The sequence below is a fragment of the Chiroxiphia lanceolata genome, chromosome 12, assembly GCF_009829145.1.
Source record: "Chiroxiphia lanceolata isolate bChiLan1 chromosome 12, bChiLan1.pri, whole genome shotgun sequence".
NCBI lineage: Eukaryota > Metazoa > Chordata > Aves > Passeriformes > Pipridae > Chiroxiphia > Chiroxiphia lanceolata.
The window spans coordinates 482,729-498,010 of NC_045648.1; the positions used below are offsets into that span (position 1 = coordinate 482,729).

Consider the following 15,282-nt stretch of genomic DNA (forward strand, 5'->3'; position numbering starts at 1 on the left):
CCCGCGGGGCCCTCACGGCCCTCCGCACCCCGGGGCCGCCGCGGGACCGCCCGCCGTGAGTGCCGGGGCGGGGGGAGCGGGCGGGCCGGCGGGAGCGGCCGGGCGGTGACGGGGGCTCGTCTCGTTGCAGGGGCTTCACGTTCAAGAAGGCGCGCGGGGGCCTCGCGGCCGCCTCGGCGCTGAGGGATAAGGATGTGAACACCTCCCTGGCCGCGCCCGCCGCAGCCCCGGCCAGGAAAGCGCCCGCGTGGGGCCGTGAGCCCCTCCCCAGCCCCGGCCGCCCGCCGGCCCGCGCCCCCCCAGCCGCGGCTCCCGAGGCGCCCGCGGGCCCCGCGGCGAGGGCGGGCAGCGGGGCTCCCGCCGGCAAGGCCGGTCCGGGCAGCGGAGCTCCCGCCGGCAAGGCCGGTCCGGGCAGCGGAGCTCCCGCCGGCAAGGCCGGTCCGGGCAGCGGAGCTCCCGCCGGCAAGGCCGGTCCGGGCAGCGGGGCTCCCGCCGGCAAGGCCGGTCCCGGCACCGCCGCTCTCCCTGCCGTCACCATCGGCGATGAGTGGGATGACATCGACGACTTCGACCTGTCGGGGATCGAGAGGTTCTGCCGGCCGCCAGTCCTGTCCCCCAGGGGGCTGCGAGCCCCCGACAAGGCCCGCCCGGAGCCTCCCGGCTGTGCCGGCCCCGCGGGGCGCGGGGAGACACTGCCCGAGGCTGAGCCGCGCCCCTGCTCTCAGCAGTCCGTGATCTGCCTCGAGGACTCACCTGGCGACCTGGTTCTGGAGGAGGACAGGGCAGAGCCTCGCCCAGGTAACGAGTTATTTGAAGGTACTGGAAAAAATTGTTTGTGTTTGCGCTCAGAGGGGTGGGTTTGCCAGGAATCAGAGGGAGCTGTGTGCTTGTGTCTGATAAGCAGCCATGGATTCCCTTTGGGTACCTGGATTCCCTTTGGGTGCTCCCAGCCTGGGAAGGTGCAGGGCTGGAAGCAGGTGACTGTAGGGTTAGTTATATCACTTTTCCACTTTAAAGAGGGTTTGCGAGACTTCGTCTGTCTTTAATGGGGGAAAAAAGGAAGCGGTAAATATTGTCTTTAACGCTCAGAAACTGTATCAAACGACTGTTTTGAAATCTGGCTGTTGTTTTTTCCCTTCTTTTGTTTGTACTATGCTGAGTTTACAGTGTTACCCAACAGTATTAATTCTCTTGTAGCTGCTGGTGCTAAAGGAGGTGGGGGCCAGGAGCCACAGGGGGCTGGGAACAGCCCCTCAGAATTGGAGGAGGCTGTTGGGCTGTTGGCAGGCGATGAGCTGGAGGAGGATGAGCTGGACATCATCCCTCCCTCCCCCGAGGAGGAGCTGCCTCCCTTCTCCCCTTCTGTACAAAGTGTCAGGTAAACCAGAGTTCACTGGTAAAACCATCTGTCCGTAGGGTGGTTTGAACAGTACAGACCCGTAACTCCTGCTTGTTAAAAAGGTGCAGATTGAGTTTGTGTCTCTTTGCTGTCTGGCAGGTTAAAGGTTGGCAGCTGCAATTAATGCTTTATCAAATACTTATTTTGCATCTGATGTGTTAGGTGGCTTTTCCTTCAGAAAAAGCAGAGTTGCTTTTTCTTTTGTAGTGGGAGGGGAAAAATGTACCGGAGCAAGATTCTCCATGTTGGCATACAGGATCGGTGACAGACTGCTCAGCTCTTGGGTTCTCCCTGGGGTTTCAGGAGTTTATCTTTTGCACACATCTTAAATCCTGTTGTTCTGTGGAAATGCCTCAGTATCTGTGTTTTAGTGGCTTTTTCTTTTGCAATTAGCAGTATTTTCAAAGACTCTCCCACTGGTGGAAGGTGCTCAGGTGGCAGCTCCGAGGCCGGGCCACGGGAGGTTCCCCCAACAGAACCTGGAGCTGGAGGTGATCCCAGTGCGGGGGATGCAGGTACATGAAATGTTTGGAATGTTATGCCTCGGATTTGGGGGAGTGGTTTGCAATTCATTATTCTCCTGTGTACCCCGTGTAATCCAAGAGCTTTAACTAACAGATAGAGAATTAACATCAATAGGTGGAGAATTGACATAGACAGATGGATAATTAACATGTATAGATGGATAATAAAAGACAAGGGCAAAGATATGTAGATTGTGTGAGTTCCTGCTCACAGAAACAGTTTCTTTATCCAACTGGAACAAAAATATATTGAAAGTAAATTATTTAGACTTGCTGCAATGTGCTGTCCTCGGGGCCAGTGGTATCACCTTGTTAGCTATTCTAATAGCAATTGCTCTGCTGAACTTGCTCCCTGTGACAGGTGAAGGTGTGCCTGTGGCCCGGCAGCTGCTCGGGGTCATGGAGGCCATCTGTGAGCTGGTGGATGCCATCCCACTGCAGGAGCTGCAGGCCCTGTCCTGTGCCAGAGCCCTGCTCCAGCACAGGGACCTCAGGTAGGCTGGGACAGCTCTGTGTGGAGCAGGGACCTGCTCCACCTGCAGCCTGCAGGTGTCCCCAGCACACTGGAGAATGAGGTGGAGGGGGGTTAAAAAGCTTAAAGGCACTGGCTGAAGGGAGATAAAAACTACCCCAAAGTGCTGCGTGCATTAGCGGTCCCAGTGTTCTGGCAGGTGGAAGGATCCAGTTCCACACCCAGTCTGAGGAAGGTGCCTGGCACCAGGTGCTTCTGGAGGAGCAGGAGCCGTGCTCTGACCTGCCCCGTGTCACCCTCAGTTCCTGTAACTGCAGGCACCCAGTTGGTGTTCCCTCCCTGAGCCTCACTCTCACTGACTGCAGGGATGGTGGCTCCTGCTAATAGCCCTGAGCTTGTCATCTTGCAATGTGATTATTGCCTGGTGCTTTACCTCTTGCATCAGCTGATGGCACAATACATAGACAAAGTATTGGGATTTGGGGTTTTGATTTGGTTTTTTTCCTGGACTGAGATTATGGGCTTTTCTGAATGTTCTCAGTACAGCTAATTTATTTTCTTATTGCTGTAGTCAGACATTGGAACTTGGAAAGTACCTAAAACCATAATTTGGTAAAAGCACGTTTTTACTTATTTTTAACTTGTGGCTCTAAGGATTTACTTTTTATGCTCTACCTTGCCTGGATCTGTTCCCTGATTTTAGTAATTCTTTTATTTTATCTCTGTAGAGAATATGTTGTAATTTTGTCCTTAGTTTGTTCTTGTGGTTTTTATTTTTCCCTAGATTTGTTTGAAATATTTTTCAAACACAGTGACTCAGAGCATGATGGAACCACTAAATGTTAGTGTTTAATAGCAGAGGGACAAAACTGTTTAATGGATGTTGTAGAACTTGGGAAGTCATTGCTTGTGACTAAATATATTTTTTTTTTCCTTTTTCCATCCTTTGTCTCTCCCAGGAGAAAATTGCTGGCTAATTCTGTCAGCTTGAACCAAAATTGCATAAACACCACTTTTCCAAGAAGCTGGAAGGCTCCCATGGAGCGTGGCCCTGGTGCCTGTCCTGCTGCTCCTCCAGGTTCTGGCCTGAGCTGGAGCTTCACTTCTGACAGAAACTCCCCCAAATCCACAAACCTCCCATCGGTGCTTTCTGTTCATTCCAGCAACTTTTCTGCCAAAACAAATCAAACCTTGGATACCTCTTGTGCTTCAAAGCAAAGTGTTGAGGAGATCACCTGCCCAGGAACTGCAGCACTGCCTTTTCCCAAGGGAAGTGGCAGGGAGGGAGGTTCCCTCAGGCTCAGCCTCCAGTCCGAGCCATCCTGCCACAGCAGCTGGAGTGACAGTCCGGGAATGAGGAATGGGAACCAGCCCCTGGCCAGCACAGCCCCCAAAGCTCAGAGCACGGCTCCCACAGCCAGTCCTTCAGGGAACAGTTTGGGAACAAACGATCCTGACTTTGACCTGGATCACTTGGACATCGATGACTTTGCTGAGGACTGGGAGGAGCCGGTGGCTGTTTCGGCAGCACCGACACCGCTGTACCAGCCCATCAGGGAAGGGCCACCCACCAAATCCCTCTTGTCTAAGATCATGTCCAGAGCCAAAGGGTCTGCTGTGGGATCCAGTCCTGCTGCTCCACAGTCAGGCTTCCTGATGGCGACAAAGAACCGTCCGGGTAAATATACTCGTGAGGGTTATTGCCTTTCCCTTTTTAAATTCTTATTTACTTTTTTTCAAACCTAAGGCCAAGTAACTGCTGCAGATACATCATTGCCTTTTGTTATGTGGAAGTTTCTTTTGGTTTCTTTTTGCAAAGTCATCTTGGTTTTTTTTCCTCCAAGTGATGCCAAACCTGACTATTCCCTTCCCATGCAGGTTTCAGGCTCTGAAAGATGAAGCTGCTAAAACTGGAAATAAGAATGTTTCTGTGTTTTAATTAAATAATGATTCTGCAGTTGTTAATTCAAAGCTGTACAATGGTTTTTGCTGTTTATGCAAAATGTTCCAAAATGGGCACTTGTGGAAGCAAACCCAATCCCTCTGGGGCACAGGTGGGTCAGTGTCATTTAGGGTTACTGTAGGAACAGGTTTGGCAAAGGGGAGGTGAAAATCAGAGTCACAGAAGGGTTTAGAGTAGAAGAGACCTTAAAAACCATCCAGTCCCACCCTTTGCCATGGGCAGGGACACCTTCCCCTATCCCAGGTTGCTCCAAGCCCCATCCAACCTGGCCTTGGACACTTCCAGGGATGGGGCAGCCACAGCTTCTCTGGGCAACCTGTGCCAGGGCCTCCCCACCCTCACCAGGAAGAATTCCTTCCTAAACTCGATACTGTAACTTACTGTAGTACATTTTTTTGTCTCCCAGACCCAGCGGTTCGTAACCCTGCACTGGAACGCTTCAGGGGTATGAAATTTTCCCATTCTGAAGAAATGAGGAATATATTTCACAAGAAGTTTGGATTGCACTCTTTCCGGACAAACCAGCTGGAGGCCATCAATGCTGCTCTGCTGGGGGAGGACTGTTTCATCCTCATGCCCACAGGTACGTGCCCCACAGCACCCCGCTGCAGCCTGGGGGGGTCTGGCACAGGGTACACACCTGCTGCTCCTTCTGCAAGGCCTGGGACAAGCTTTTCTCTTCCCCTGTGCCTTTGTGAAGGTGCTGCTGGAATTCTGTGGCTGCAGGATTTCTGGAGTGTTGTTGCACTGGGGTATTTTGAGTGAGGGGGATTGAATTTCTGCATTCCATAGTAATTCATGTGGTAACTTTTCCTTATCCTACAGGTATCGCTTTGGGGCAGTCATTTTGTAAGTTAATTGTTTCTGAAAGTGCTGTGAAATGGGGAGTCAGAAATAGGTTTCCAGACTGTCTCCCTTTCCTCTTGATATCCAACACTTGGGGTGTTCTGTCCAATCCTTACAGGAGGTGGGAAAAGCTTGTGCTACCAGTTACCAGCCTGTGTCTCTGCCGGGGTCACGATCGTTATCTCTCCGCTGAGGTCGCTGATCATCGATCAGGTGCAGAAGCTGAAGACCTTAGATGTAAGTTCCAGCAGCTCTATTGAGTGAAACTGCAGGTAACTAGATTAGAAATCTGAAATTTTACAGCAAATCTTGTGTCTCTTGAATATAAACTGCATAAATTGATTAGATGGACACTGTGAAAGGCACAGAAAGTTGTCTGGGAAGAACTAAATTGGATGAACTTGAATATCTTGGCTGTGTAACTGCTGGATTTATTGCTCCTCCTGAGTGTTGTGTATTGGAGTTGGGTTTTCCAGAGCAGATGCTGATTCTGAGAATCCTGAGAGTTGTATTGGCACACCTGAACAGGAGCAGCCTGGCTCTGCAGCAGGAATAAGCACTAACAATTCCTGAGTTAGGGGGTTCTGAGGTGCTAGACACCTCTGGGAAAGCAATACATAGAGGGAAGAAATGCAGGTGCAGGAGATCACAAGCTGACTGCTTAGGAACAGGTTTGTAACTACAGGTAGGACTACATTTGATGCTTCTGCTGTTTTGCATGTATTAAAACTCAATAAATATATTTGTAATACAGATTGCTGCAACATACCTGACTGGTGACAGGACAGATGCTGACGCCTCAAAAATATACATGCAATTGTCCAAGAAGGACCCTGTCATAAAGCTGCTGTATGTCACCCCTGAGAAGGTTTGTACTTCACCTGAGTCCTAAAACCGTGGGGGCAGTGAGAGGGGATTTGCTGGGAAACACTGGTCTTGGAGTAGGCTTCTGGGGAAAAACCCTGTTAAACAGTTTTTAAATAATGTTTAGGTGATTTTCAGTAAGACTCTATAAGCTGTAACTAATTTCAATCAGTAATTAGCCAAGAATGAGAACTATGTCTGTACAATCTAAACTTGAACCCCCATGCCCATCCATTTCAATATATCTTGCTACATATTAGTGTTAATCACTGTCCAGCAGCTACTAAATCCAGACTGCTCTGTATAGGGTAGTACAGGAAGAATATGGCACTGTCAGGGTAATAGGAGATTGTCAGAGCTTGCCTTGGGGTTTATTATTTGCTGCCTTAAAAATATGTTATTGCACAAGAGCTTTGTAAGAGGGGACTGGTCAGTGTGCTGATTGTGTTTCTTTCTTCAGCATTGCCTTTCTTGACATAAGTAATTTAAATTTATTGAAATTTCCTCAGAATGAGGGACCTTGGGATAGGTGATCCCAGAACCTCACGGGAATCTCACACCAGCTGCTTCTTAAAATGCAGCTGGTTGGCATCATATTTCTGCCTTCAAGCTCTACCTGCGCAGTCAGGATTAACTCGGCAGCACAGAACAGTTGTTTCAGTGTTCAGCCAGGCCAGGTGAACACAGAAAGGCTGTGTTCAGAACACAGAAACACTGCTGCTGTGTTCAGCCAGGCCAGGTGACACTGTGCTCTGTTGCTCTGCTCTCCCATGCCGTGGGTGGTGTGTCCCAGGTGTGTGCCAGCAGCCGACTGATGTCAGCCCTGGAGAATCTCTACGACAGGAAACTCTTGGCACGTTTTGTTATCGATGAGGCCCACTGTGTCAGCCAGGTGAAACCTCCTTTTGTTTTTTGAAATGCCAGAAGGCTCAGTTGGAGCATTTTACTCTGTTATACTTATGTTTTGTTTTCCAACCAGTGGGGCCACGACTTCCGACAAGACTACAAACGCCTCAACATGCTCCGCAGGAAGTTCCACTCGGTGCCCATGATGGCTCTCACTGCCACTGCCACCCCCCGCGTGCAGAAGGACATCCAGAATCAGCTTGAGATGCTGAAACCACAAGTGTGAGTTGCTCAGCAGTTGCCTGAAGCCGACTGTTTGTGCTGCAAACTTAGTTCAGTTAAAGAAGTATCACAGGCCCATCTGAAATCCTTGTGTAGCTCTATCTGATTAAATGAAATGTATGCATGGAATTCAATGAGTTATATGCAAAATATTAAAGTAAGAAATAAAAAACTTGCCAAACCCTTCCTTGCATGCTGAAGGGAGCTGTAGCAGAATGTAACTGCACCCATAAAGCTGATGAGCCCCATGAACTGTTGTGTTTTAGGTTTACAATGAGCTTCAACAGGCATAACTTGAAATATGATGTGTTGCCCAAGAAGCCAAAGAAAGTGGCGATGGATTGCTTGGAATGGATTAAAAAATATCACCCCCGTGAGTACTGAGTGGCACAGAGCCTGCAGGCCTTTCCATGAACCACTTCTTAAGGCAGGAAAAGCTTTTTTAATCCCATAATAATGATATATTTACAGGAAAAGGAAGTTGGAGGCAAAGTGATATTATCGATAATCAGATTTATGCGCATCCTAAAGTTAAGGGTTCAAGTTAAGATGGAAAAGTAAATTGTTGTGATGTCCCTGAGTAATCTTTCTGGAGCCTGCCAGAGCTCTTAGCATGGTGTCTTCAGAGTAATAGAGATCATACTGGTTTAATTGTGTTTGGTTTGCTTATCTGTAGTTCCCCTCAAAGCTATCTTCAGGGATTCCCATCTTTCCGGGCTCACTTTGGAGTCCTGCAGCTCCTGCTGCTGGAACTGGACAACACCAGGCTTCCCTCAGAGCTTCTCCAGTGCTGTACCCTTGGAGAGCATCGACTAAACTGCTCTAGATCTTGATTTATGTAGTTTTTATTCATGCATTTTAAATCCTGAGATTGCACAATACTAAGGAAAATGTTTCTTGATTCCACCTCACAAAAAAACCCAAAAGATTGGATAGGAAAAACTAACAATACCATCTGATGTCAATAAAATAAGTTCTGCAATTAAGCAGTTACATTATTACCTTTATTACAATAGATCAGTATCTGCTTGGCAGGTTTGACTGTTGAGCAAGTGAAAAGGGCTAAAACTGTATTGTAACTCAAATTTCTTTTTTTCACCTGTTTGCAGATGACTCTGGGATAATCTACTGCCTTTCCCGGCACGAGTGTGACACCACAGCAGCCATCCTGCGGAAGGAGGGGCTGGCTGCCCTGGCCTACCACGCCGGCCTCACCGACTCCAACAGGGACCTCGTGCAGCAGAAGTGGGTCAATCAGGAAGGATGCCAGGTAAAGGAAAACTGAGGGGGAAAGGGAAGAGATTTTGGGCGCTTTTATCCCTCTTGGGATAGTGGAAGGGAAGTTGTGCAGCGTTATCACCTGGTGGGCTGCAGTATTGAATAACTGATCCCAGCAGACCTACTGGGGCACAGCAACACCTTTTTATCGGGAATTCTAAGAACAGAAGGCTGTAGTACTGCACCGTGGTCTGCTGCTCCAGGAGGGAGGACCTGAGCAGTGCAGGGCTCCTGGCACAGCTGCTGGCATGCTGCTGGACTGTACAGAGACTGGAATTTGGGGTTTTCCCTGTGTCTGGAGTAGCTCTTCTGATGGGAGAGGAGATGTGGCTGTTTTGTACTCGTCCTGCAGGGTTACAATTGGCATTCTGGGTTCCAGGTTTCCTAATGCTGGTCACCTGTCTGGTCTCAGTGCAGAGCTGCAGGAATAGCTTCCATAGAGCACGTGTGTAACATTATGATCTCCTTCCAGGTGATTTGTGCAACAATTGCCTTCGGAATGGGCATCGACAAACCCGACGTGCGCTACGTCATCCACGCGTCCCTTCCCAAATCCGTAGAGGGTTACTACCAGGAGTCTGGCAGAGCTGGGCGGGATGGGGAGATGTCTCACTGCCTGCTCTTCTACAGCTACAGCGACGTGACCAGACTGAGAAGGCTCATCCTGAGTGAGTTCTCCTCTTGGAACTTGGAGGTGATACTAAAGCAGTCACGTTGTTGCTGGTCTCTTTTTTATTCAGCCCCTGTTATTTCTCTTTTACAAGTGCCATGGGTAGTTAAGTGTTGCAAAGAGGGGAGAACTGGGCACTTTTCCCTGGATGGTCTTCTGTCAGGATTTTTGTCACTTGTACTTAATTTTAGTCAAAGCCATTTCGCTTTATAGAGTCATGGAATTGTTAAGGTTGGAAAAGACATTTAAAATCATCAAGTCCAACCGTCAGCCCGGCCCCACCCCCATGTTCACCACTAAACCGTGTCTTCAAGTGCCACGCCCACATGTTTTTCAAACACTTCCAGGGATGGGGACTCCACCACTGCCCGGGATAGCCTGTGCCAAGGCTGGACACGAAGAAATTGTTCCTGATATCTAATCTAAACCTCCCCTGGTGCAAGAGGCCATTTCCTCTCATCCCATCATACATATTCTTCTCTTGACTCTTGTCGTTCCAGGCTCATTTTCCTTCTCCACTTCCTAAAACTTTAGAGATAAAATCTGGTCAGTTTTGTACTGACCCACTCATCTTTTTTAAGCAAAACCAGTGTTGTGTTTTGTCTGACAGTGTATAGAAACGCAGAGGTGCAGGTCTAAGGAATACAAGTGAACTTTTTGTGTTTCAGTGGAGAAGGATGGGAACAGCCACACGAGGCAGACCCACTTCAACAACCTGTACAGCATGGTGCACTACTGCGAGAACGTCATCGAGTGCCGCCGCATCCAGCTGCTCGCCTACTTCGGGGAGACCAACTTCAACCCCAACTTCTGCAAAGACCACCCAGAAGTGATTTGTGATAACTGCAGCAGAAAGAAGGTAAAACACACAGATTTTATTTAAAGTGGCGTCAAACTGATTTTGCGTTTAGCTGCATGGTTACACGGCCCTTGGGAAGGCAAGTGGGAAAAGGAATAAATGTCCTGTAGTTTTGTGATGCTTCCAGTTATTTCCAGGGTTTAACCTAGAGCAGAGTTACAGGCTGTCCATGAACATGTGATGCTCCTGTTCCTGTCAGAGGTGCAAGGATGTTCCTTAATGTCAATTTTCTTGGCTACAGTGCTTGTGGGAAGCAGGAGCTAATATCAGATCCACTGGAGTGGCTGCAGGGAAATCCCTTCACTGCCTGTTCTGATGTTTTCAGGACAGCTTTGTGCTGCCAGAGCAGCATGAGTGCCACATCAGGTGTGCATTGCTGGAGGTGGCCCAGAGACTGGGGGTTATGCATCAAGGATTGAAGCAAACTTGGTGGCAGGAGCAGAAGGGAAGGCAGCTGCAGAAGCTGGCAGGGAAGGGTCCCTGATCAGTTTTGTACCTGTGGATGTGTTTGAAGCATTCCTTTACATAGCTGTGATTGGAACTAAATTTGACCAGAATAATGCATATTCAGTCCAGTTTTCTCATTTTAATACATACTGGAAGTGTAAGTTCTAGGTCATGGCAGCAGGATTATTACAGGAATGCTTTCCAAATGATTTACCTCAATTCCCAGAGTTCATCCAGCAACCTTGCCTTTCACTGTATACCAAAAACACAATGGGGATTATATATAGTCAGTTGGACTGTTATTGCATTTTCCAGAGTGTTATGAAATCCAGAATCCCTGTGACTGTATCACTGTAGGTTGCTAACTAGAAAATTACTGTTTCTCTGTTTGGAACAAACTGAACTCACGGCTGGGAAAAGCTCAATAATGAAAACGGGTTGTCAGTAACAACTTGCATTAGAGGAGAAACACATAATGGCATTTCCTAATCAAGTGTTGATTTAATAGGATTATAAATCAAGGAATGTGACAGAGGATGTGAAGAACATCGTTCGGTTCGTAGGAGAGCACTGTGGGCAGGGGGCACGGAACAGGAGGAGGAGCCCAGGCTCGGGCAGGTACACCCTGAACATGATGGTGGATATCTTCATAGGTGAGTCTGTTCTTCCAGAAACACCCGAGTAACCGGCTGCACAAATCCCTGACCAGGAATCAGGAGGGCTGTGCAATGCCAGCAGGGCTTTAAAAGAACATGTGTTTTGCAAAATTAAACCTTCCCAGGGATCTCTTGGTGGTAAATGATTCAAAATAAATGAAACGGAAGGTTTAATCCGTTTCAGGTTGCTATAGTGATAATATTAGTTTTCTGATGCTTAAAGGCTTTTTAATGTGAATAGACTATGGAATTCCCTTGGGAATCTCCCACAGGTCTGTAAATGCACATCTACGTGGGCTTTCTGATCACAGGCTTATCCTGTGGTTTCTGTTGCACAGGTACAACGAGTGCCAAGATTCAGTCTGGAATATTTGGGAAGGGAGCTGCCTATTCCAGGCATAATGCTGATAGGCTGTTTAGAAAACTGGTCCTGGACAAAATCCTGGATGAGGATTTGTACATCACAGCCAATGACCAAGCAGTGGCATATGTCATTCTGGGAGAGAAAGCTCAGGCTGTGCTGGATGGGTCACTGCAGGTGTGTAACTGTTTATTTAGTGTCTTGAGGATATTGTTTTAAGGAATGTGCTGCAGTTTTCCTGGAATGTCCCCCTGGATAGCTAAAACAACAGTTTGCCTCCAGCTGAAGGGCAGGAACAAAATCCAACATGTGTGATTCCTAGCCCAGTATTCCAATAACAATGTTGTGGGGCAAAAGGTGAGTTTGAGAGGCTTGGAGAGGTTTAAATCTTTCTCTTCTCCCTCATCCATCTGATTCCAGCTGGACAACGAAGGAAAGTTCTGACCCCCACAAAAAGCTGGCTAAAAAGGAAAGAAGGACCAGCACTCCCTTCTTTCTCCTGGATTTTTCTGCTCTATTTTTCCCAGTCATTGTTGAGCTCTGATGGAAGATGCACTTCAAGAAGGCTATGGAACAGTCCCAGATTGCTTGAGGCAATGCTTCTTCATTAGTGCTGTGTTTGGAGCAGAGCAGAGCCCTCAGCATTACCCCGGTAACCTCTGTTTGAAGCCAGCTGAGAACTGGGCTCTCAAGAGGTTTTCCCTCTGTATAAACTCTGCCAGTTCTTTGTAGGAGAAACTTGAGGGTGAATGAGCAGCCTGTAAAAAATCACTTTAAAAGCATATACTGGATAAATAGCTTTTTTTGGTCCATTAAAGGATACTTTCTTTCTTTGCTATGTTCCTCTGTTATCAATCAAGCTCTGCAGGAACTCCCTGACAGGTGTTATCGATGGCTCCTTTTAACAGGTGGAGTTCCACGAGACAGAGAATACCAGTGCTATCAGAAGGCAAAGGGCTTCCATGGCAAAGATGTCCCAGCGGGAAGAGGTGGTTAAACAGTGCCTCAGTGAACTCACAGACACGTGCAAAATGCTGGGCAAAGTCTTTGATGTGCATTACTTCAATATTTTCAATACCTCCACCCTAAAGAAAATAGCAGGTAAGGCTGAGCTACTAAGAAGTCCTTCAGGGCTTCTGCATGGGGGGGGTATGGAAAGGAATTAATTTCCTCCAGCAATTTCTTTATAAAGAGTTACTTGTTGGACATGTGTAAGGGGTCCTTCGTTCCGTTACAGAAACCTTGTCCTCAGACGTGGAGGTTTTGCTGCAGATCGATGGTGTCACAGAAGACAAACTGGAGAAATACGGTGCAGAAATAATCAAAGTGATGGAGAAGTACTCAGAACGTTCCTTCCCAGGTGCAGTGTGCTTTGGACCTCAGCGTGTGCTCTCCTGTGCACTGCCCTTCTCTCCTCCTCTGGCAGATCTTGATTCAAAAGTTACCTTGTTTTAATCACAAATAGCTAATTCTTACAGGCTAATAATTACAGAAGGGAGCAATCCCACACTTTTAGAACATACCAAGGTCTTTGCTACCTTCCTACTAAATTCAGTGTATCTCTGAAAGACTCGGGATGAGGGCAGTGCAGAGGAGGTGTGGAACAGCCAGGACAGGTGTTATGATCCCATCAGTGTGTTCTGGGGACAGTCTGACTGGCCCAGGTGATACCTCGGTTGAATCAGTTTTACCTCTCTGTCTGTCTGTAGAAGATGCTGCTGGCTCAGGTGCCAACACAGCCACAGGGAGCACCAGCACTCCTGGGAGCGATGAAGAAGAAGAAGAAGATGATGCAGGTACAACCTCCAGCTATTTTGGCAATAACACAAACCAGAGGAGGAAAAGGAAACGGCCAGCAGACTCCAGAGACTCCAAGAGGAAAAAGACGAGTGCTGCTGGCAGCCAGCAGTTTCAGCCCAGAGGGTACGTGTCTGTGGTCACTTGTCACTTCTCTTTGCCCAGATCAGCATGATGATGATCCCAGAATTGCAGTTATCCCACTGCAGTTACTTAAGTATGGACTTAAGCAATGGTGTTAAAATTATCCAGGTGCCTGGTAACAGCTGCTCCACTTGCTCTTCTGCATTTTGGTTTAAAGAGCTGGTGAGCAAGGATATTTAACAATTATCCTCACACTTGAGTGCCACAAGCTAAGCAGAGACACCAAATTTCAGTGTGCTGCCATAACCAGCATTAGTAGGCTGACTGGATTTCTTCCTTGGAATCATAAAGAGGTCTTAAAACTTTGAAGATTTGATGGAATATTTGAATTAATTCAAATTCTTGCTCTGATTATGCCAAACAAGGCAATACCTGCATCTGGTGTTGCTTGGTCTTAAACTTCTAGGGCAGATCTGCCACTTCCGAGGATTTCCCTTTCCCTGCCCTGTTTTCCCTCATTCTGCCTCTTGTTTATGATAGCAGATTGCCACTCCCAGCTCAGCAGGTCTTGCTCTACCCTTGGCTCCTTCCCTTCTACTGAAATATTTGTCATTAACTGCTGCTGACCCCAAAGTGTCACTTGCTGTTGATGCTCTAGTTGGGTTAATTGGAGTCGTGTTGGGTACGTCCCAGAGCAACAGCTGCACTCAGTTTCCATTTCAGAGGTAGTTTTGCAGCCATGTGTGTTAAAAATAAATATTATAAAATGATCACATAGTCTTCTGGAAAATGGCGGTGCCCATGTGGGTGCAGCCTGGTGCAGGGGACAGGGCAGGTGCTGCAGTGTGTCACACACACCTTCTCTCTGATTTTGCAGTGGCTACAGCAGGTACAGAAGGACCAAGAAGCCACAGAGCTCGAAGGCTCCGGCTTCCTCCAGCCCCAGCTTCACATCCTGCAGTGTTGGTGCCACGCAGGGAGCTGCTGGGAGGCTGGGCATGATGGCACTGCCCAAGCCCAAATCCAGGAACTTCCTCCAGCCTTCGTATTCCATATTGTAACTGGATGAAAGCAAGTCCCCAGGATGGAATCATTGTTTATTAAATTTTTGTTTCTTTTGCTGCTGAACCTTGCACGGACTTGTGTATTCATCGGGTACAAAAGCTCACGTTAAATAAATAATTTTTAACTGATGAGTTTATTTGAGCCTTTCTTTCTACCATAAGAGAGTTCTGGCTGGTTCTAGAAACCCTCATCTTTTGGTGACACTGTGATCCTGCTTTACAGCCACTTCAGGGACATGCGTGGGGCCACAAATCCCTGGAGCTGTGAATCCCTGACCTGTAGCTGTCTCTGTCCTTCTCCCTTGCTCCTGCCTCAGTGCTCCAAAGCTGGAGAGCTGGGCTATTCCTCTGGAAACAGCAGGTTGGGAAAGAAAAGGTAATGAATGTTTTTAAGTTTCCTGTTTGATTCCCCAGATCCTGGAGCTGGGAGGGTCCAGCCCTGGCTATACTTTTTTTAACTATTATTTAAAAAGAACCCAACCTGTGATCTTGTCACCGCCAGGGCCAGGGGCACTGGAGCTGCCCTCGGCTCCCTGGTCCTGCCTGGCACAGGACACCCGGGTGCGTCAGGCCAGGGATGTTGGAGGCAGCTGTTTGTGTGTTCCCTGAGCACAGGGCAGGGCTGGGCTGGGCTGCGCCATTCCCTTGCTTGGCTGGAGCTGAGGATTTCATCCGCTATTTCTGAGCAACGAGTCAGAACGGTTTTGCTCTTAGAATCACAGAATCCCAGACTGACTTGTGTTATGGGACCTTAGAGCCCATCCAGTCCCACTCCTGCCATGGGCAGGGACACCTCCCACTATCCCAGGTTGCTCCAAGCCCCATCCAGCCCGGCCTTGGACACTTCCAGGGATCCAGGGGCAGCCACAG

At 48.3% G+C, this 15,282-nt stretch overlaps 1 protein-coding gene across 1 annotated transcript; it reads left to right on the forward strand.

Annotated features, from left to right (window-relative positions):
* Nucleotides 1-542: 542 nt before the first annotated feature.
* BLM (BLM RecQ like helicase) lies at nt 543-14,409 on the forward strand. The gene is made up of 20 exons (XM_032700574.1): nt 543-798; nt 1,198-1,378; nt 1,796-1,914; nt 2,285-2,417; nt 3,355-4,073; nt 4,765-4,941; nt 5,323-5,441; nt 5,959-6,072; nt 6,862-6,960; nt 7,048-7,196; nt 7,463-7,569; nt 8,306-8,466; nt 8,947-9,142; nt 9,813-10,003; nt 10,959-11,103; nt 11,445-11,644; nt 12,376-12,568; nt 12,705-12,827; nt 13,177-13,390; nt 14,226-14,409. Exons 4-20 carry the CDS (start codon nt 2,323-2,325, stop codon nt 14,407-14,409), a joined length of 3,186 nt encoding a protein of 1,061 aa, XP_032556465.1. The 5' UTR covers nt 543-798; nt 1,198-1,378; nt 1,796-1,914; nt 2,285-2,322.
* The last annotated feature ends 873 nt before the right edge of the window (nt 14,410-15,282 follow it).